The sequence below is a fragment of the Orycteropus afer genome, unplaced genomic scaffold, assembly GCF_000298275.1.
Source record: "Orycteropus afer afer isolate SDZICR_OR568_19922 unplaced genomic scaffold, OryAfe1.0 scaffold00164, whole genome shotgun sequence".
Classification (NCBI taxonomy): Eukaryota; Metazoa; Chordata; class Mammalia; order Tubulidentata; family Orycteropodidae; genus Orycteropus; species Orycteropus afer.
The window spans coordinates 2,568,751-2,593,253 of NW_006921751.1; the positions used below are offsets into that span (position 1 = coordinate 2,568,751).

At 35.6% G+C, this 24,503-nt stretch overlaps 1 protein-coding gene across 1 annotated transcript in view; it reads left to right on the forward strand.

Moving 5' to 3' along the window:
* ADGRL4 (adhesion G protein-coupled receptor L4) overlaps positions 1 to 24,503 on the forward strand; it is a 225,375-nt gene that overhangs the window by 140,183 nt on the left and 60,689 nt on the right. The window contains exons 9-12 of the mRNA XM_007946485.2: positions 2,820 to 2,993; positions 5,551 to 5,754; positions 8,603 to 8,823; positions 8,952 to 9,018. Coding sequence (XP_007944676.1) covers positions 2,820 to 2,993; positions 5,551 to 5,754; positions 8,603 to 8,823; positions 8,952 to 9,018 — 666 coding nt within the window. The remainder of the gene's footprint in view (positions 1 to 2,819; positions 2,994 to 5,550; positions 5,755 to 8,602; positions 8,824 to 8,951; positions 9,019 to 24,503) is intronic.

The following is a 24,503-nucleotide window of genomic DNA, read 5'->3' on the forward strand; positions in this document are numbered from 1 at the left end:
GTCTGCTGGCCTATGACCATCCACTCATATTTAAAAATGAGGCTTTTGAAAGATGAGTACTTACTTAAGTAGGCTTATAGCAGTTTTGTGTTTTACTACAGATTTATCTTCAGCTAAGTTCTCAGTCATTGCAGTAGAAGATCCTATAGATCAGTAATGGGAGTTTGGTGGTTCAATGGTAGAATTATTGCCTTCCTTGCTGGTGACCCTGGAAGGAGCCCTGGTGGTGCAAACATTGAATGCTTGTTGCTAACTAAAAACTCAGTTGTTTGAACTTGCCACCCACTCCATGGGAGAAAGATGTGGGAGTCTGCTTCCACAAATATATATAGTCTTAGAAATGGTATAGACCAGTTCTGGTCTGTCTTATAGGTTTGCTATGAGTCAAAATTGACTTTATGGCAATGGGTTTGGTTTGCTTTGCTTTTATGCTGGTGACCCAGGTTTGGTTCCTGGCCAGTGTATGAGCAGTCATCCCCTGTCTGCCAGTAAAGGCTTGCATGTTGCTCTGATGCTGAACAGATTTCACCACAGCTTCCAGATGAGACTGATCATAGGGATGGCACAATAGGGCAGCAATTATCCCATTGTGCATGAGTTTGCCAGGAGTCCAGGACAACTCCAGGGTAGCCTGCAACAATAAATGTCAGTACTTCAAAGAAATTTATCTTGTAGCAACCAGTTTCCTAGGAGGAAAACTTTTAGTCAACTGCCTAAGGGCAGAAACCTAGCTATGGGGATTAAGAGAACTAAAAGAATGTGGACATCATGGTGAAGACTCAGTATGTAGTGAGACCCTCACTTGATCCCCCATTTTCTGTATGATACTCACACTGTCAACTGACTTTGGTTTACCAGTACTACAGTCCTTCTCATTTCTCTGGCTTATCTGGTTGGGATGAAATTGGGCATTTTCCAAGCTGTTTTTGGGAAATTGGACCTAGAGCTTTGATTTTCTTCTCATAGTTTGACCTCATTGGAAAACTTCTAGCCATCATTCTGATTTAGCTCAACCACTGACTTCCTAAGCTCAGCCTCTAGTTAAATTCAGTCTGTCTTTGCAATTGTTCCAATTGTTGACCTAAATCTTGTATTTAGAACTCATTAAAATAATTATTTTATCATTGAGAAAGATACTTCATCTTTTCTACTGAGAATCCCTGGCTCCCTGCTCATTGCCTCTCACATATTGGGCACTCAACAAATATTTTCTTTAATGACTAGCTGTTTGAAGATTTGTGTCTGATCTTGTACAACTTTACTTAATAATGATTACCAATTATATCCATTTTCTGGCCAATTGCTTTTGACTCATGGCAACTGTATGGGACAGAGGAAAACTGGCCCCTAGAGTTGCCTAGGCTGTAATCTTTGTGGAAGCCGATAACCACAACTTTCACCTGTGGAGTTGCTGCTGCAAGGTTCAAAACGATGCCCTTTTGGTTAGGTTCTAAGTCCTTAACCACTGTGCCATCAGGGCTCCTTCGTAGTTAGTCTTAAATATATCTTTTGACTCTTTTTGCTTCTTAAAACAATACAAATATAATAGGAAGGATTGTTTTAAGGAGCAAACTAGACAAAGCAGGTGAGAGGGCACTGTAAATTGCTTTATAATTGTAAATATTTTTTCTTCTTTCTACAAAATAGAGTATTAAGCATTCAGCAAACAATTATTAAAGCTAACAGTACTTAAAAAAAATCTCATTGCCCTTGAGTTGGATCCAATTCATAGCAACCCCACTTGGGTTTCCCAGGTGGTATCAGTACAGAAGTAGAGTGCCCAATCTTCTTTCCCACTTCCCAGGAGTGGCTGGTGAATTTGAACTGCCAGCTTTCTGGTTAGCAGTCAAATGCCTTAGGCGCTATGCCACCAGGTTTAACTGCTAACCAGAAGGCTGGTGGTTCAAACCCACCAGCCACTCTTCAGAAGGAAGACTAGGCAATCTACTTCTGTAGAGATGCTGCCTCAGAAACCCAAGGAGGGGTTTCTATGAGTCAATGGCAATGAGTTTTCTTTTCTTTTTTTTTTAACAGTACTTTATTTATAGTGTTATTATTAATTGCAAATTATGATAAAGAGAACTCCACTATGTATTGAGCAAACTCTCTCATAGTATATGCAGTCTAGACTCTTTCAATCGCTTACTTATCTTCATAACTTTTTACCTCACTAATTTTGCACTGACTGCACTGGCTTCCAGATATTTGTGGAAGAATCCTGTTCAATCACTTCATTATTTCTCCACTTTTTATTCCAGCGGTGTAGAACTCCCATTTCCTATGTCTACCTGTCTCATCCCTCACTTCAGGGAGGTATTTGGGTGGATGTCATTCCATGTGAAAGGCTTTATCAGACCAAGCTCCTTATCATATTCTTTCTCTTTCTCTTTATTTTTCTTGTTTAATAATTTCTCATATTCCTTACAAGAATTTAAAGTCAATAATGCAACTATTTTTTCTGTTGTTGTTGTTGAGTGTTGTATTCCCAGAGGTAGGTCAATGACTAATTCCTAGTAGATATTCAAATTTATTGAATGGAGATTACGATAATTAGGTGTTATACCCTGTTTTAAATAACATATGCAGCATTTTACTTAATGATTTTAAAACAACTCTGTGAGATTCAGTTGATAAAATATAGCATTATTACATTATAGATTTCAATTCTCCCAAATAATAGCAGCATTTGTTTATTTATATTTATTAAGTGTTTCAATTTAGATATGATATTAATCTTAATGATACTCAAAGTGCTGCAAAAACCATATGTATGTGTAACTTTTTCTTTTTTTCCCATCAGTAAAATATGTCTTTTTCAGATCTCAGATAAGCATAGGAGTCAATGTGCATTTTGGAACTATTCGTCTGACACAATGAATGGCAGCTGGTCTTCAAAAGGCTGTGAGCTGATATACTCCAATGAGACCCACACCTCTTGCCAATGTAATCACCTGACACATTTTGCAATTTTGATGTCATCTGGTCCTTCTATTGTAAGACAAATTTCCACTTCATATTTATAAATATACCTTTTTGTGTTTTGTTCTATACCACTTAAGAGAATAATTAATTTTTATGTTTTCCTTGTGTATAGTTATCAAAAATAGTTAATATTCTTGGTAAAACCCCCAAATTATGTTATTTTTAGTCTTTGTTTTTCTCCCTGCCCCCTGGGACATATTTGGTCTGGGGTTTGGTTTATCTATATTCTACGATTTATCTAGCCTTTAATACATAGTAGACTGTGTGTTATGTCAAATGTCCATCATTGACACATCCTTTTTAATGATGCTTGAAGGACCATTTGTATAATTTAATATATCATGTATTTTAGGGCTTTGTCTTTTTATTGAAAGTTTTACTGTTGCTTTATTTATTGTTTTTAATCAATGACAAAACATATCTGAAAATATTTGATACTTGAGCAATGTTTTTAGCAATATAGAAACCACCAGGTTTTAGAACATGTACAGGTGAGTTGCTTCATAATAGGTATTTTCCATTTGTAATATCTTGCTTTTATATTATATAATTATTACATAATTTGTTATTTTATAACTTTATCATAATATTCCTTACATTACAAATTTATTTCCTCTAACACTAAGAATCCATTAGTTAAGTGTTAAGTGTAAAAATATCCAAATAAAATCCACCGTAAGTTAATGACTAAAAAACAAAACTCACTACCATCCAATTGATTTCGACTCATAATGACCCCTGCTTGGATTTCTGAGGTGGTATCTCTGTGGAAGTAGATTGCCCATTCTTCCTTCCAAGGAGTGGGTGGTGGGTTTGAACCACCATCCTTCTGCTTAGCAGTCAAATGCCTTAGGTACTATGCCACCAGAGACAGCCATATATTTTAAAGGTGAGTTTTTCTGAATGTTAAGTAAGCAGAGAAGCTTCTGTTCTGTGTATGTGTGTGTATAGACACCCACACAGAGAAGGTGACACAATAGAATGCAGAAATTATCAGATAGCATCTTTAATATCACGTGAGAGAAATATTGCTGAATATAATTTGAAAATAGTTCTAGCAGTATATCAACAGGGAACTGCCAAAAATTCAAGTAGATTAAGAAGAAGGCATGGAACAGGGAATATCATTGTTGATGTCAATTGAATCTTGGCTGAAAGCAAGGAATACCAGAAAGATGTTTACCTGTGTTTTATTGACAATGCAAAGGCATTTGACTGTGTAGCTCGTAACAAAGTATAGGTAACATTGCAAAGAATGGAAAAATTCCAGACACTTAATTGTGCTCATGAAGAAGCTGTACATAGCTCCCAGAAAGACAGTCATTCAAACAGAACAAGGGGATATTGCATGGTGTAAAATTAGGAAAGGTGTGTGTCAGGGTTGTATCCTTTCACCATACGTACTCAGTCTGTGTGCTGAGAAGCTGGACTATATAAAGAAGAATATAGCATCAAGATTGGAGGAAAACTCATCAACAACCTGAGATATGCAGATGACCCAACCTTGTTTGCTGAAAGTGAAGATGACTTGGAACACTTACTGATGAAGTTCAAAGCCTCAGTCATCAGTATGGCTTACACCTCAGCATAAAGAAAACAAAAATCTTCACAACTAGACCAGTAACGTCAGAATAAGTGGAGAAAAGATTGAAGTTATCCAGGATTTCATTTCACTTGGATCCACAATCAACACCCATGGAAGCAGCAGTCATGAAATTAAATGACATATTGCATCAGTCATATCTTCTGCAAAAGACCTCTTTATAGTGTTTAATAGCAAACATGTCACTTTGAAGTTTAACACATGTCTAACCTAAGCCATGGTGTTTTCAGGTGCCTCATATGCATGTGAAAGCTGGACAGTGGATTAGGAAGGTAGCAGAAGGATTTATACATTTAAATTTTGGTGTTGGGGAAGAATATTGACTGTATCATAGACTACTAGAAAAACAAATATATCTGTCTTGGAGGAAATACAGCCAGAAAGTTACTCATAAGTGATAATGGTCTGACTTTGTCTCTCATAATTTGATCAGGTTGTCAGAATATACAGTAACATATAATATTAATCCATTTAGAATATATCAACCTTGGCTATTTCAAAGTCTCTGAATTATAATGTTTTGATATTCCATGTGTTCAGCATTTCTAACATCTGTGTTCAATGTATTTTAGAGGAATAATTACATAGAAGTAAGACTTGTTTTTACCACTGACAAATCTATTTAAATTAACCATTTTCACATTACAATAACAAATTCCCTTTCTAATATGATGAAACAGATGACAATAACATTGTTAAACCATATACTAATATATACTATGTGTAGAAAAAAATCATTAATTACAGAACTGTTAAAGTACTGCATGATTTACATGAGATTACTCTGAACATTGAATGTTTTCAAAGTATATACAATTTTTCTCATCTAAATGCACATTTGTATTTTTACATTTTACAAACATTTTGCTTGGTGTTTCACCAAAAAGGGAAGTTCATTATATGTTGTAGTTCCTTTGACAATTTAGAGTTATTCTCTTAACAGATTTATTATTATTTTCCCTTAGGGTATTAAAGATTATAATATTCTTACAAGGATCACTCAACTAGGAATAATTATTTCCCTGATTTGCCTTGCCATATGTATTTTTACCTTCTGGTTCTTCAGTGAAATACAAAGCACCAGGACAACAATTCACAAAAATCTATGCTGTAGCCTATTCCTCGCTGAACTTGTCTTTCTTGTCGGAATCAATATAAACACTAATAAGGTATGTGGGACTCCTTACTCTGTTTTTGTTATCTAAATTTGTACTTTCCTAAATATATATTTCATAGACACATGAATAACAATTAAGATCTTAATGGGGCAAAGATACTATATAATTTGGTTTTAAGTTGTCTTTTCTAAGCCTAAGAAGCTCTGGAGGCACAGTGCCAAAGGCATTTGACTTCTGTAGCAGTTAGGTTGTGTGTCAGCTTCCGTGGGCCTGGTTTTGAGTGGCTGGGCAGCTGGTTGTAGTTATTCCCCATGATGAGATTGGCAATAAGCTCCATGATAGAATCTAGTAGAGCAGCTGAGTAGCTGCCTCAGGGATGTTGTGTGCTTAAGGATGTGATCTGCTTCCAGTATGTAAAGAGAAGTTTTGAGAAAGGTTTCTGCAGCTTTTTGGCACACTTGGACCCTCCAGGTAGCTGAGTCTTCATTTAGCAGCCTGTCATGTTTCTTGCTGATCTTGGGACTGTCTCTGGATTTGAACTAGTAGCCTCCCATGTTCTTTGGTACTATTGGGACTATGGCATTTTATTTGTCGACCTTGGGCTTGTTAGCCTCAGCAGTCAGCAAGCTGCCTGAGTGAATAGACACTTCTAGCTCCAGGGGGCCAGAAGCAAGAGGTAGACCTAAAGCCAAGGGGCACTCACCAAGCCCTTAGAACTGGCACTTTGAACTCGGACTTTCAACCAACTAACCTATAAGAAAATAAACTCCTGTTTGTTAAAACCACCCATTTGTGGTATTTCTGTTAGAGCAGCACGAGGTAACCAAAGCAACTGCTAACCAGAAGGTTGGCAGTTCAAATCCACCAGCCATTCTGTGAAAGAAAGACTGGGCAATCTACTTCCATAAAGATTTACTACCCAGAAACTCGGTGTGGGTTGCTTTGAGTCAGAATCAACTTTATGGCAGTGGTTTTTTGTTGTTTTTTTTTTTTTTTTTTTTTCTAAGTCTGATAATGCCAACATATCTTAGCAAACTGCTTACTAAAGTCCATGAACCAAAATGTCCCTTGTTATCAAGAATCAGAAACAGATTAAAATTTTGCAACAAACTGAAGAAGTACCTTTTCATTTGTTTTGTTTTCAGGTGGGAAATGAACAGAGTAGAGGTAGTACTTGAAATATTGTCTTAGGGATTGAACTGTAACGCTAGGGTTCATAGGTTGAAATATAATGAACTGACTGCCTGTCATCTACACTTTCCTATCTGCTCATTGCACTTTCTTGCTAATGTATATATACCCTTACCAAGTAGTTTCCATATTGTTTCACTGTAGATCCTCCAAGAAGTAGAAACTGAAAATGAATAAATATTCAATAAGTTTAGTAGTGCATATGCCTATGAGAAAAAAAAATGATAAGGGGGAGACTTGGGGATCTGTCAGATCAAGATGCAGCCAGGCCCTAACTGAAAGACAGGTGGAAGAAGAGTGAGTGGAAGTATTTCACATAGCCTTTCAGTTCTAAGGAATGTTCAAAAAGGTTGTTAGGGAGTCTTTCCGGGAGTCCTTGAGCCCAAGTTACCTGTCTGAGAAATTCCATATCTCCCAGGAATCGTGTTGTGCTGTCATGATCTGGCTGCAGCCTTTGGGAAACACAAATACCACAATGGGCTTCAGAGTGCAGCAGCTGAATGCCTAGGTCAATTACACTCCCTGCATTCAGAGACTGGAGAAGTGCATCTTCATGGCTGCACAACAGCAAATTCCTTCCATATCTCTATTCTCAGAAATTTTTCAAGTACTGAAACTAACGATCAGTTACCAAGATTTTCTTTTGCAGTTGATGTCCACAAAGCGCCTATTTTAAATAGTGTACACTAGAGGATAAACTCCATACCTGTTTTTGTTTTTTTGCTGCAATATTCTTAGAACATCTCAATTTATCTATGCTTACCACTAGCCTCCAATACCTATTTATTCTTTCAGTCTCCTCCTACCATCATGCTCAGCCCCAAACTATTCTTTATAGTGGTTATTTTTCACTTTCTTTCACCTCTCATAACCTCATTCTCAACCTATATATCAAATCTCACTCCTGCATCTAAGTGGCTTCCAATTTTTGATATTTGTTTTCAACCTTATACAGTATTCTCCAATATATTTTAGTGTGTGCTCTCATTGTGCTTAAATTTTGGTGATTTAATAACAGTAATAAGCATGTAAGTGTATATTATCTTTCAAGTGATAGATGTCATGAGCTCCATTAAAAAAGAATACAGGAACATGTAACTACTTCTTTTTTGGTTATTTCTTATAAGGCTAACCTCAGTTCTGGATGTGTATTAAATACTTATAAATGTTGTTTAATTGAAAGCCAACTTAAATATACTTTATACACTTACTACTTAAAGTAATTCTATAATGGATATTTTTGCAAAATATTATTTATCTCATCTGTAAACCCAATGTTTGTCCCTTGATTCAGAAATCATCATATTGTTTAGTATAGGGCTGAAAAATAATTTTCATTCTTAATAAAATTAAGGGGAAGAAAGGCATCTGCAAAACAGAAACTGACTTAAATCATAAAATATTCACCACAACACTTGGCTCATCTGTGAATAAACCACAGTTTATTGCATAACACAAAGTGTATAAAAATTACAAGAGCAGCAACTTAGTTTTGTCACAGCATTGGTGAATACTTCACACTGATGAAGCCCCCTTCTTTCAAATCAGCTGGAGGTAGTATATAAATAATTGACATTTGAAAAGAATATATTACTGTGATTAATGTTGTATCAGGTGGCATAATTTATGCACAAAGTCTATATATTTTATATTATGATCATTTTAAATCACACATTGCTTACAATTTTTTTTTTTCCTTTGATTTTAGCTCTTCTGTTCAATCATTGCTGGACTGCTCCACTACTTCTTCTTAGCAGCCTTTGCTTGGATGTGCATTGAGGGCATACACCTCTATCTCATTGTTGTGGGTGTCATCTACAACAAGGGATTTTTGCACAAGAATTTTTACATCTTTGGCTACCTAAGCCCAGCTGTGGTAGTTGGATTTTCAGCTGCATTAGGATACAGATACTATGGCACTACCAAAGTGTAAGTTAAAATGATTTCAAAATAATTTGAAATGTAATTTTGAAAATGCTTCACCATATCATTGTGAATTTTTCTTGGTTGAAATGCATTCAAACATTTATAGATTGTATCTATTATTTTCTTTTCAGATGTTGGCTTAGCACAGAAAACAACTTTATTTGGAGTTTTATAGGACCAGCATGTCTAATCATTCTTGTATGTATGTTTACAATTTTTATTAGAGCTCAAAAGAATGATGGTTAAATGGTGTTTAAATTCCCAGCAATTGAATAGCCTCTCTAAGACAAAAAAAGAAAAAGAAAAAGAACCATGATCAATGTGCAGTATATAATTAATTAACATTTTACATTTATTGTATTGTTATTCAGAAAAATATGTGTATATATTAACGTATTGCAATTTATTTGCCTCCTTGGAGGATGATAGATTTCTGCATGATGTGTAGTTTATAGGAAAAAACATTTTTCACTTATCAGTAGTATCTCAGCATACTTCAATACTGAGAGTGTTCCAACAAGCTGATAATCTGGCAGTTTAGATGTTTACGTTATTTAATCTTTTATCGATGATCGGTCATCTTTGAAGATTAGACTGTCATCTTCGTAGTTTTTCGTCCTTATGTACCCTGTCATCATGAAAGTGACTTTAAACTAAATTGCAACGTCAGAGATAAGAACCCCCTATTTCTTATGAGCAGACAAGTCATGTGTTGATAGTCCTATTTCAGCAAGGAAGAGGGCCTTTTAATTCTTATTGGAAGTGGTCCCAAACCTACAAATTTGGCAGGTATTATATGTTCCATTCTAAATAAACACACTTTTATATGTCTCAAAAGCATTTCTAAGTGCTGGAAGTTCTCAACAAGCTTTCTGACTATAATAGTCTGTCAATGAATCTAGGAAGTATGACAGGAATCCAGGATGGAAGGAATTGTCAGCAGAGAAGTTGTGACAATATTTTTGACAACTTTGTCCCATATGTTTTGACCACAAACTAGGCATCTTTTTTGCCTTTTTGTGTGTGTGTGTCTCACTTTCTTTCTTTCTTTTCCCATGAGTTCCTTATGATTGCAATGGAGCTACTGAATAGAGAAACACTTGATATGCAAAGCAGAGGATTTTCAGGAAGGTTTACCTTTTAATGGTATAAGTGAAATAAAAGGTATTTGGATATTAAGCTTCTTAGACATTGCAGAAATTACTTATAAATTTCACAATGATTATAGCAGTGTAAAAAGAAATGATTGGATAGATTTTGACTAAAACAATTTCAGAAATAATTTACTAAGTTTCCAAAATTTTCCACCCACTTAAATATACTGACTGAACAATGTCTTACTCATAGATTGTCATCTGTGAGCCTGCTATGAATATTTTGTGTGAAGATACTTTATGTATTCTAATTTTACTGCTTCCCTATCTACAGAGTGGACAGTCTCTGATACGGTTTCTTACAAGTGACAGTTATACAGAACAGTGAGTGTTTTTTTTTTTGTATTTTAGATGAACAGTAGCAGGGTAGAAATTATACTGAATACAGGAGAAAATAGCATATTTCTTTCAAGAAATAAGGGGAAATTGTTACATAAAATTTCTTTTTAATAGATGTTTATGTGAGAGAAAAGATAACTTTGGATTATTTTAAATAGTAAGATCCACAGACCCTAGATAGGCTTTCCTGCAAACTTCCCTTAAAGCCTAAATGAACAATGTCACACTGTTCTTGTTTGACATTAATTAACCAATCCATTTTCTGCATAATTTTAGTAAAATGATCATTCCCAGGTCAACCAGAGGGTCAGACTACTTACAGAATGATGAACCACTTCAATTTTACTCTAAAATTAAACATTATTTATATTTTATTGCTTTTAAAATAACAGATAATCTATAAATAATAATTTAAATGGAGTGAATTTATTTACTCTACATCTTCCTGTTCTGTGCTGAAGCTGACATATTATTAGCCAGCTGTATAGCATAATGTTAAAAGAAACTTTTCCTGTTACCCCAAAATAGTATCTGGTTCAAAGACAAAGTCAAAGAGATATTGAATAGCAAATAGTTAAAAAAAGAACTAAGAATAGAGGCTGACACTTTTCATACATCTAACAAAGAGATGGCAGGACTAGCTGTATGAGAAGAACAGGACTGGGGAGGGGAGGCCAGGAGGCGGTGACTCAGAGTTAGGTGTCCTTGGCTTTGGAGGTAATACAGCTTTCTCTATGAGAAGATTTCATTTTCCCTGATTGTTGTTGTTGTTGTTGTTGTTGTTATGTGCCTGATAGCAAGAAAAAAGGAAAGTGCCTCCCAGCCCCTGGCAACAAGTTGTTAGGAGTACTCCAAGAAAGTTTATAGAAAAAGAAGAGTAAGCTATACAAGCTATACTTGTTTCTGATTGAATTATTTCAGGACTGTGAAATCTTCATGTCTCCTTGGAATATAAGAAGAGCAGAGTATGATAAGCAAACTTTTAGGAGAGCTTGACATGTGTCCCCTGACTCTGGGCCAAATATGAACATAGCGACCAGCACCTACTTCTGTTTCTGCAGGCTGCATGCTTACTGCAGTGCCCCTTGACAGCAAAGAAGAAAAGGAACATCATATAGTGCACTTAGGAATAAAGTGATAGGAGACTAACCAAACCTCAGTTGCTCCATGAGCACAGAAAAGTTAGAGAAGGGGAGATATTTGGGGGCAGCCCAGGAGGCTGTTAAGTCAAGTGACGTTATATAAAACTAAGAGGTGGAGTAGAATGGAGACATGATTGCTCTTCTCTCTGAAGAACAGAGGAGATCAAAGTGAAAATTAAATACTCCACACACCAAGAAAACCATGCATACTATAGTGGAGGCCATCACATAAACCAAGACTACCAGCAGTAATAAGAATAAATTAAATCCAAGTGATGTCATAAATTCTCCCTCACATTGCCAAAAGGTGAGCAGACACATTAGCCTCCCAGCAGCAGAGGAATTGGAAATAGAGGTGCAGTATCTTAGAATCAAACATGCTACTCCCACATTCACCTACACAGGCACAAATACGTGTACTCTAAGATTCTGGAATGCAAAAAGAAATGAAACACCAGTTTATTTATTTATTTGTTTATAATCCAAAACTTGCTAAGAGCCTTGGCATGTGGTTTTATGCAAGTCTGGAGGAAAAAGAAAATAAAATACTTTGTTATGTATAATTCACTTGCCATTTTGGAAATAGAATTACCTACTGGTTGGAAAACTATCATCCTATGCTTGGGAATATTCTGGTAGGTAAGGATGCCACACAATATGATTAAGTTCACCATTCTGCTTGAGTTCCCTGACATGATAGGAGCACAAATAGAATATGAGCTACCGTGTACCCCCTCTATATAGGTCAATGAGGAGAAAACATGAAAAAAATTACATATCAATGATATTGGTGAGATACAGAAGAGATCAATAGTGGATAAGTACTCATTCAACATGTTTTTTTTTAGTGGTGGGAGAACTTGTTTGTGGATATGCCAAGCAGCAGATACTATTTATGTAACAGGGAATGGGCAGAGGAGTCATAGTGTGAACTCAAGTTTCTGAAAAACAGCCTTGTAAGTTTGCCAGATCCCTTGTGGAGGGAAAAGGAAAAGCAAGAACTTGGTCAATATTATAAATAAGATAATGCCAGAAATAAACAAAATTATTATCAGCTCTATTTTGAAGAGTATTCAAGAATTCATAGAATTCATCATGTCCTAGTCGTGGTTGTTATTAAATTTTTAATCAGATTTTTACCTCTATAAATAAACATCCATTTCTTCTTCACTTTTATAGTTAGGTCTTGCTATCCTTTGCTAAGATTCTGGTGTTATTAATAATAATAACAAAAATAAGAACTTTATTTTTTAAATTTTACAAATTACTGAGTTTTGAAACAAAACTTTAATTTGTTTTATTTCTTGTTTTTCCCCGTTGGTATTATAGAAGGAAGAAGATAACTCTTTTTAAAACTCATTAAGCCAAAATTTGTTGTTACTATCTCATTGTATAGTATTAAAAAATATAGGAATTGATTTAAAAGATACATGACCAAGGCTCTACGTCTAGTAGTAAATATTGGGACTAGAATTGAACATATTTCTGTTTTATACGATACTTACCTTTTCATTTCACCTATCCTGTTTTGCTAACAGCTTTTAACTTATCATTCTGTTGTCATTCTTTCCCATTTAATTTTAATCTATGCAGAATAAACTTCCTGAGAACTAGCTCAGACAATGAGAACTATTAGTAATAAAAATAACAATATCAATGTTTATTCCTGGCACTAATATAAACATCCCCCATGTATTAGTACATTTAGTTTAATCCTTCACACAACTCAATAAAATGTGTGTGTGTTCATATGATTTATTTTATTTAAAAGTTGGAGAAATTTAGGCGTAGGGAGATTGCACAGCTTGCCTTGTTGTTGTTGTTGTTGTTGTTTGCTGTCGAGTCGGCCCCGACTCATAGCGACCCCTCCTTGGGTTTCCGAGGCAGTATCACTACGGAAGTAGGATTTCCCAACCTTCCTTCCAAGGAGTGGCTGGTGGGTTTGAACCAACAGCCTTCTGGTTAGCAGTCAAGTGCCTTAGCCACTATGCTACCAGAGCCTAACAGCTAGTAAATGCCAGAACCAGAACTCACACTCAGGTAATGGTATCCAGAACCAACTTTCTAAGTTCCAATGCTGATATTTCCCCATTGCCTCTAGTCCAAATGCTGTAAGCAAGCTTACAAAGTTCTCACTAATATGGTTTGGTTGTTATTGTTGTAATATGCCTTCGAGTCGATTTCAACTCATAACGACCCCTCCTTGGGTTTCCGAGGCAGTATCACTATGGAAGTCGATAGCCCCATCTTCTTTCAGAGGAGTAGCTGGTGGTTTGGAACCATCAGCCTCCTGGTTAGCAGTCAAATGCCTTAGGCTATTTTCCAGCCTTATTTCACAGTGCATACACGTATACCATAAATCCTCCAAGAATATTAGCCAGGTAATAATGCTTACTGTCTTTTGTATACTTCTTGGTTCTTTGTACTCAGTACTTCTGACTCATTTTGCAGAATTCTGCTGCCTGAAATCTTATCGTTATTCAATGCACAATTTCAAGGAAAGCTTTCCAGGTATTCCTGAGTGTTGCAAAGAGTTAAAGTGTTTGGCTGCTGTGAAAGGTTGGAGGTTCAAGTCCACCCAGAGGACCTTGGGAAAGGATGTGGTGATCTCCTTCTGAAAAAAATCAACCACTAAAAATCACAGGGTCACACATGGGGTTGCTATCATGATCATGGGTTGGAGTCAACTCAACTAGTTTTAATTAGTTTCTTACTCTAACATGCTCCTGTAGAATTTTGATTCTACCTGTGTATAGTACTTACAATGTTTTGCCTTGCTAAAACCCACCCTAAAAACCCACTGCTGTCAAGTCACTTCTAACTCATAGTTACTGTGCCTTGCTGCACATAGTGTATTGTGTGCAGTATACTACACACCTCCTACACAGACCCCAAACATGGAGCTGTGTGTTTCTTGATTTATTGACATGACTTGTTCAATAACTGGTGCCACTGCCTTGTACAAACTTAGGTGCCACATTTCAATAAACTGCAACTTGGTTCACTAGGGGACACATTATATTCTCTGTGAATGGTGAACCCTAGAAGTATAAAACCAGGTAGCCCTCCTTTTTATCACCTCAGTACATAGAATCATCTAGCAAATCCTCAATAAATATCTATTTTAATTGTTCCATTATAAAGTTTGTGGTGATAAGACAGAAAGAAAAAAATAATAAGATCTATCTTAAGCTTTTTGACTGTGCAATGGATTCCTATATGTAGAATGAAGATAAACATAGCAGCCCTACATAACATGGCTATGGTAAAACAAAAAGGAAATTAAAGAAAATAATAATAAAAAAATAAAAAATCACAGCATCCTTGAAAAATTAACTGGTTAACCAGTTGCTATCGAAGTTGATTCTGACTCATGAGAACCTTGTGTGCAGAGTAGAACTGTGCTCCTTATAACTACCAATGGCTGTTATCTATCTACCTATCTATCTATCTATCTATCTATTTATTTATTTATTTTTTGGAAGTAGATCAACAGGCCTTTCTTTCAAGGCACCTCTGGGTAGACTTGAATCTCCTACCTTTGGGTTAGCTGCATAGCCCATTAACTATCTACAACGTTGCTGTTGTTATGTGCCATTGAGTCGGCCCTGACTCATAACAACCCCTCCTTGGGTTTCTGAGGCAGTATCACTATGGAAATAGATTGCCCAACCTTCCTTCTGAGGAGTGGCTGGTGAGTTTGAACCACCAGCCTTATGGTTAGCAGTCAAATGTCTTAGGCACTACATGACCAGAGCTCCCACTATTTACAATAGGAAAGGGGAAATTTACAGTAATTGATGGGCAATCTTAGGTTTCCTCATATTTTTATCTTTTGTATGACATATTAAATGACTAATTTTATAGCTGTAATTTTCATAGCAAAAAAATAAATGACGTGCAAGTGAATTAATGTGTTGCCAAGGATACTGCATGTGTATATGCATATGTGTCTGTGTATGTATGTGAATACATACATTTACATGCACATCCTAGCATTATTTTAATATTGGTAAAGATTAAATAATATTTATCTAATCAAAGTAAGATATGATTATAATACACTTGTCTGTTACTGTTTACAATCTGTTAAAAGTCTCTAGTGAACACTGCTTTCACGGCTTCTTCTGAACAAATCCGGAAAGACTTGTGCTCCACAGAGGAAATCTGTATAGAACAACTTGCAGTAAATAGCTTTCGTTCTTACTTGGACATCTTGCCATTCCTTCTATAGAGTAACATCTAGGTTCTGTAAATGTAAATTTGTTCATTTTTATGAATGGAGCCCTGGGACATGTGTGATTTGGGATTATAATGTAAAATGCCTTTGAGACAATATGTAAATAAATAAGAACCAAATTAATTCCACATTTAATGGCTTTTTTCTACCCCTAGGTATATGGTTTCAAACAAATATTCCAGCTTTCAATTTACTGTGATATGCTTAGGTATTTGAACAGCAATGTTTTCTGCATTGATCACATGAAAGTATTTCCTCAGGTGATGGCTCATTAATATTAAGAATGTCTTAGACTTTTTAAATATGAACCCATGACCCCACTGATTCTATCAATGAATCACTACACTGAGAATGTTAAGATTGTGACTATACATGAAAAGGACTGGCCATGCTTTTGAAAGAATGAGCTGTACAAGAAAGAAGCTTCAAAATCTTTGTAAAACAAGCTGCAAACTGAAGATAATTTCCATAATTTATTTTTCAATAGTTTTCATCTTTAACACTGAAATCTTTCAACTAAAACTATGCAAGCTACTAGATTCAAGTACACACATATAAAGAAGAGTTTGTGAAAATAGTTTAAGAAATTGAAGTTTCCAGTAGATATTTCCAAAGTACAATTTTAGTATTGAAGAATAGATTTTGCATGATTGAGACAAAATTGTTAAGCTATGTCCAATGAAGTTACTTTCATAGAAAAGTGTGAGCTTTCAACTGAATTTAAATAAAAGTTCCAATAATTGAGTGTTGATACATTGCTACTATACTAGTTGTTTTTAGTTTTGCCCAGAACTCCACTCAACTTTTTCTGAAGGTATCCTTAATTGTTCTTCCCAGGTCTTTCTAAGTCTTTTTAATTTCCTTCCAGGAGAAAATACTTACTAAGAGCTCAAAACAAAACAAAACAACAACAAAAACAAACTCACTGCCATAAAGTCAATTCTGACTCATAGCAACCCCCATTGGATTTCTGAGACTGTAAATCTTTACAAAAGTAGATTGCCCCATCTTCCTTCCATGTAGAGTGGGTGGTGGGTTTGAACTGTCAACCTTCTGATTACCAATCAACTGCCTCCAGTGCTTCTTTTATTAAAACTTACTCAAGAACAATTTCCTTACATAACCTTTACAAGCAGGCTATGTATGCCTAATATTCAGTGATATATTCTCATTACTTTGTATTGTGAAAATTATACAAATTTTGAAAAATATTATGAGACTATGTAAAGTGTAAAGGAGCTCTTATGTTCCTGTGGTTAAGACATTGGATTGCTAACCAAAATGTTGGCAGTTTGAACCCACCAGTTGCTCTGTAAGAGAAAGACAAGGCAATCTGCTTCCATAAAGATTTACAGCCTTGGAAACTCAGTGAGGGTCACTATAGTCAGAATCAACTCAATGGCAGTGAATTTAGTTTGGATGTGAAGTGTGAAGTGAGCATTTAATTCTACATGCCTACGCCAGGACTAACTACTCCTTAATCTTACTTGATATAATTCCAGTTCTTTTAACTATGCATGTATATATGCATAGTAAAATATATTATAAATGTTATCAGTATATAAAATGTATAAATTTTATTGTTATTGCTATTATTAGATGCTCTTGAGTCTGTTCTGACTCATAGCAACTCTGTACAAGGGAACAAAACGGTGCCCAGTCCTGCATCATCTTCATAATTGTTTCTGCTTTTGAGCCCACTGTTGTAGCCATGGTGTCAGTTAATCTTATTGAAGGTCTTCTTTTTCATTGACCCTCCATTTTACCAGGCATGATGCTTTTCTCCAGGAATTGGTGCCGCTTGATAATATTTCCAACATACATGAGACAAAGATTCACCATCCTACTGACCAAGGAGCATTCTGGCTATTCTTCTTCCAAGACAGATTTGTTTGTTCTTATGGCAGTCCATGGTATAGTCATTGTTCTTTGCCAACACCGTAATTCAAAATCATCAATTCTTCTTCTATCTTCCTTATTCATTGTCCTGCTTATGCATGCATATGAAAAACCATGGCATGAGTCAGGCATGCCTTAGTCCTCAAAATGACATCTTTGCTTTTAAACACTTCAAAGAGCTTTGTTGCAGTAGATTTGCCCAATCAAATATGTTGTTTGATTTTTTGACTGCTGCTTCCATGGTCATTGATACAGATCCCTGTAAAATGAAATTTTTGGCAAGTTCACTCTTTTGGTCATTTAATATGAAGTTGCTTATTGGTCCTTTTGTGAGGATTTTTGTTTTCAATATGCTGAAATGTATGTATATACATCCATATTGAAATCCATAGTCTTTGATCTTCAGCAGTAAGTATTTCAAGTCCTCCCAACATTCAGCAAACAAGACTGTGTATGGCAAGATGTTAATAAGTCCTACTCCAATTTTGATGCTGTATTCTTCTTCATATAATCTAGCTTCTCAAGTTATTTACTCAGCTTATTTACACATTTTACTTACTCAACATACAGACTGAATGATTATGGTAAAAAGACCCACCCCTGACATACACTTTTCCTGATTTTAAACCTTACAGTATCCTCTTGTACTGTTCAAATGACTGACTTTTTGCATATGAACAGGTTCCTTAAGAACACAATTAAGTGTTTTGGAATTCCCATTCTTCATAGTGTTGTCCATAATTTGTTATGATCCACACAATCAAATACTTTTGCATAGTCAATAAAGCGCAGGTAAATTACTGGTGATTGGAATGTGAAAGTTGGAAACGAAAAGGAAGGATCAGAAGTTGGAAAAAATGGGCTTGATAGAAATGATCGATCCCATGATAGAATTTTGAAAGACTAGTGACTTATTCATTACAAATACCTTTTTCCAATGACTGGTTCTGGTCCTGGCCAGATGGAATGCACAGTAATCAAACTGATCACATCTATGGAAAGACACAATGGAGAAGCTTAATATCATAAATCAGAACGAGTCCAGGAGCCAACTGTGGAACAGACACTCAATTAAAACCAAAACTCATTGCTGTTGAGTCAATTGGACTCATAATGACCTCTCCTTGGGTTTCCAAGATGGTATCTCTAGGGAAGTAGATTGCCCAATCACCCTTCCAAAGAGTGTTTGGTGGATTTGAACCACCACTCTTCTGATTAGCAGTCCAATACCTTAGGCACTACATCACCAGAGCTCTTAGACAAGCAATTGCTAATATACAAATACAACTTGAAGCTGAGGAAGATTAAAACAAGTCCATGAGAGCCAAATACAACATTGATAATATCTCACTTGAATTTAGAGACCATCTCAAAAATAGATTTGATGCATTGAACACTAATGACCAAAGATCAAATGAATTGTGAGATGATATCAATGACATCAGACAAGAAGAAAGCAAAAGGTCAGTAAAAAGACAAGAAAGAAAGAAAAGACCAAAATGGATTCAAAAGAGCCTTTGAAACATGCTCTTGAGCATAGGCGTAAAAGAGCTGAACAGAAAATGTCAGAGTGGCTCAAGAAGAAAAGGTGAAGTATTAAAATGAAATGTACAAAGACCTGGAGTTAGAAAACCAAAAAGGGAGTAGCATGCATGACATTTCTCAAGTCTCAAACTGTAATATTGAAGAATTATAAGAACAAAATATAGAAAGGTTCAGGGAGCATCACAGGAAGAAGAAAGGAATATACAGAATAACTGGACCAAAAAGAGTTTGTTGACATTCAACCATTTCAGGAGGTAACATATAATCAAGAACCAATGGTATTTAAAAAAAAAAAAAAAGGAGGTAACATATAATCAAGAACCAATGGTATTTAAAAAAAAAAAAAATGAATTTCAAGCTTTACTGAAGGCATTGGTGCAAAACAATGCTCTAAGAATTGACATAATATCAATTGAGTTGTTTCAACAAATGGATGCAATACTGAAAGTGCTCACTCATCCATGCCAAAAATTTGGAAGACTATTACCTTGCCAACTGACTGGAGGAGATCCATATTTTCCCCATTCGAAAGAAAGATTATTCAATAGAATGTGGAAATTATCAATCATTAATATTACACACAAAACTAAAATTTTGCTAAAGATAATTAAAACATAGTTGCAAAAGTATGTTGTCAGGGAACTGCCAGAAATTCAAGCTGGATTCAGAAGAGAATGTGAAATGAAAGATATTTTTACTGATATCAGATGGATATTAGCTGAAATCAAATAATACCAGAAAAATGTTTTCTTTGGTTTTATTGACTATGCAAAGTCATGTGATTTTGTCATTCATAATGAATTATGGATAACATTGTGAAGAATGGGAGTTCCAGAACCCTTGTGAATTGTCCTTATCCAATAGCTACCTGTACATAGACCAAGAAGCAGTCATCTGAACAGAACAAGGGGTAATGTGTGCTTTAAAAATCAGGAAAGGTGTGCCTCAGGTTTTATCTTTCCTCCATGCTTATTGAATCTGTATGCTGAGCAAATAATCTGAGAAGCTAGATTATGTGAAACAGAATATTAGGATTGGAGGAAGACTCATTAACAACATTTGATATGTAGATGACATAACCTTGCTTGCTGAAAGCAAAGAGAAAAAGTAGCACTTACTGATGAAGATAAAAGACTACACCTCAACAGAAAGAAAAAAAAAAAAAAATTCTCAACACTGGACCAGTAGGTGACATCATGATGAGTAGAGTAAAGATTGAAGTTGTCAAGATTTCATTTTACTTTCATCCACAATCAATGCTCATGAAAATAGCAGTCAAGGAATCAAAGGACATATTGTATTGGGCAAATCTGCTGCAAAAGACCTCATTTTTTGTTTTTACTTTTCTTTCTTTTTTTTAAGTTTTTATTTTGATTTGGGTGAAAGTTTATGGGACAAATTGGTTTTCCATTCAACAATTCATACTGATTTTATCTGTGACAATTATTGAGATCCCCACAAGGTAACAGCACTCTTCTTCCTTCCTTCCTGTTTTTACCATTTCTATTCTTCTTTCTTACCCGTTCTTATCTTCTAAGCTTTATCCCCGAGAAAAATCTGCCCTTTTGCTCTAGTATTGTTCATTATTCTAAGGATTGTGTACATCCTTGATGTTACCATTCACCTTACAGGCCTACCATTAGGTGGAAAATTGAGCCATGTGGGTGAGTTCAGTTCCAGGCCTGAAGGATGTTTAAGGGCCATTGTCTTGGATGTTGTAACACTCTCTATCAGACCAGTGAGCCTAGTCTTTCTTCTGATTTTGAGTTTTGCTTCCCATTTTTCCCCCACTCTGTCCAGGTGATTCCTTTCAGAGCAGTCACCATTGACAGCCAGGCACCAACAGATTCTGGTGTCAGGGTCATGGAGGATGGGGTTCACATGAACCATTAGTCCTTTGCACCAATTATCTCCCTGCATCTTTGATTTTCTTCACTCCAGGTATAGAGAGATCAACATTTGCATCTTAAGTAGCCTCTCAGAAGCTTTAAAGATCCCAGTCACTTCTCACCAAAGTAGGATACAGAACATTGTCTTTGTAGACTGTGCTATGCCAATTGACCTTAGTGTCCCTGAAGACTATGGTCCTGAGCCCCCAGGCCCATGGATTCATTCCCAGAAGGTGTTTTATTATGGCCAAGAAGTTTTCATAATTTTGCCCCTTGTATGCTCTACTATAAGGAGCTGTGGTGGTGTAGTGATTAAGGCATTTGGCTGCTAACTAAAAGCTTGGTGGTTCAAAGCCGACAGCTTCTCTGTGGAAGAAAGATGGAGCAGTCTGCTTCCATAAAGATTTGTGCCTTGGAAACTCAGTAGAGGTCTCTATGAGCCGGAATCAACTCACGACGGCAATGAGTTAACACTGTACTATATTTATAGATTGATTTGTGGCATTTAAATATGCTGCCAAACTACATTTATTCCTGAGTATAGTAGCATTCACTTTCCCAGCTTTGTTCAATTTATGTGTCTATCTATATATCCACACATCTTTCTTATTACTGTTATTGCAGGATTGGGTATGTCATAGTACTTACCTTTATTGCCTTTAACTCTTATGTTCTCCACAGTTCCTTCCTTTGCCTGGATCATTTTGTATTGACCTTGCTCTTATTGTACTGCCTTTCATTCACCCAAGTTAATACATACCTACCCTCTACTTAGTAACTTACCCTCCCACTTTTGGTAAACATCAATAAATGTTTCTTTCTGTGTATAAACCTTTTATTGACTTTGCATGGTAGTAGTCTCATACAATATTTGTCCTTTTGTGATTGACTAATTCCACTCAGCATAATATCCTCTAGGTTCATTCATGTTATGAGGTGTTTAATAGATTCATCATTCTTTAACACTGAGTTGTATTCCATTGTGTGTATGTAGCATAGTTTATATATCCATTCACCTGTCAATGGGCACTTAGGTTGTTTCCATCTTTTTGCTATTGTGAATAATGCTGGGATGAACATGGGTTTGTGAGTATCTGTTTGTGTCATGGCTTTAGTTCCTCTAGGATATGTACCTAGTAGTAGGATTGCTGGATCATATGGTATTTCTATTTCCATTATTTTAAAGGAAGCACCATACCATTTTCCACAGTGTTTGCACCATTTTATGGTCTGACCACAATGTATAAGAGTACCAATATCTCTACCCCCTGGCCATCATTTCTTATCTCCTATTTCTTTTGTACTTTGCTATTATTGTTGGGGTAAGAAGGCATGTTGTTTTGATTTGCATGTCTCATGGCTAATGATTGTGAACATTTCTTTTTGTGTTGGTCTTCTTTGGTGAAGTGTCCATTCATATACTCTGCCCATTTTTAATTGGATTGTTTGTCTTTTTGTTGTTGAGGTGTTTAAGTTGTCTATAAATTTTAGAGATTAGAACCTTGCCTGATATGTCATTACCAAAATGTTTTCTCAGTCTGTAGTTTTCTTTTTACACTTTTATTGAAGTATTTTGATTCACATAAATGTTTATTTTTCAGGAAGTCATTTAGTTTGTGTTCAGATGTTTGTGTGTTTTTAGATATTTCTGATAGTGTATTTGCCATATATTAAAAACAAAACCAAACTCACTGCCATTGAGTCGATTCTGACTCATAGCAACCCCCTTTGGGTTTCCAAGGTGGTAAATCTTTACGGAAGTAGCTTGCCCAATCTTTCTTTCGCAGAGTTGCTGGTGGATTTGAACCACCAACCTTCTCATTAGCAGTCAAATGACTTAAGTAGTACACCACCAGAACTCCCCATAAATTTGCCACTATTTTTTTTTTTTCCAATTTTTTAGGATCTTTATGGTTTTTGAATTTAGATTTAGGTCTTTGATCTATGTTGAGTTAGATTTTGAAATGGTAAGACATATGGATCCTGTTTTATTTTTCAACAGAGAGAGATACAGTTTTGCCAGAATCATTTGTTAAAGACATTATATCTTCCCAGGTAATGAGTTTCAGTCCTTTGTCAAAGATCAATTGTCCATAAGTAGATGATATACTCCTGGGTTCCCAGTTCTGTTCCATGGGTCTATTTGTCTGTCAGTAAACCAATACCAGACTGTTTTGACTAATTTGGACTATTGTGGCAAGATAGTCAGATTTGCAATCAGGAGTGTGAGGCCTCCTACCTTGTTCTTCTTTAGTAATGCTTTGCTTTGCTTATCTGGTGTCTCTTTCATTTCCATAGGAAGTTGGTAATTAGTTTTTCTTTTTCTTTTTTTTTTTTTTTTAATCTCTAAAATGTGAGGTGAGATCTGGATCAAAATTGTATTACGTCTGTAGAGCTCTTGGATAGCATTTTCATTTTCACAATATTAAGTCTTCTTATCCATAAACATGGTATATTTTTCCATTTATGTAGGCCTGTTTTTGTTTCTTGTAGTAGTGTTTTGTAGTTTTCTTTGTATAAGTCTTTTGTGTCTCTGGTTAGACTTATTCCGAAGTACACCATCTTTTGGGTGGTTATTTTAAATGATATTGTTTCCTTGATTTCCCATTTAGAGATCCTTCATTGATGTACAGGAATCTGACTGATTTTTGCCTGTTGTTCTTGCACTTTGCCACTTTGCTGAATCCTATTAATTCCCAGAGGTTTTCTTGTTGAGTCTCTGGGATTTTCTATGCATAGGATGATACAATTTGTAAACAGAGATAGTTTTACTTCTTATTTGACAATTTGGATGCCTTTTATTTCCCTTTCTTTCTTTACTGTTCAGACTTGGATTTCCAATTCAATATTGCATGAGAGTGGTGATAAAGGTCATCCATGTCTGGCTCCTATTCTCAAGGGGAATGTTTTTATTTCTCTTCTTTGAGAATATTATTGGCTATTGGTTTTGGGTATGTCTCCTTAAGTATATTGAGGAATTTTGCTTGTATTCCTATTTTGCTGAGTATTTGGGTGTTGGATTTTGTCAAATGCCTTTCCTTAATTAATTTATATGATCATGTTTTTTTTTTTCTCTTTGTCTTGTTTATGTAATGGATTATGTTGATTTTTTTAATGTTGAACTATCCTTGCATATCTGCTATCAATCCCACTTAGTCATGATGTATTATTTTTTTGATACCTTGTTAGAGTCTATTGGCTAAGATTTTGTTGAGAATATTTTCATCTATGTTTCATGAGGGATATTGCTCTATAATGTTTTTTTAGTTGTGTCTTTGCCCAGTTTGGTGTCATAGTTCTGTATGCTTCATAGAACAATTTCAGAAGTATTCCATCTTTTTCTATGTTCTGGAATGTTGTTGTTGTTGCTGTTAAGTGCCGTCAAGTCGTTTCCGACTCATAGCGACCCCATGCACAGCAGAACGAAACACTGCCCGATCCCACGCCAGCCCCACAATCCATGCTATACTTGAGC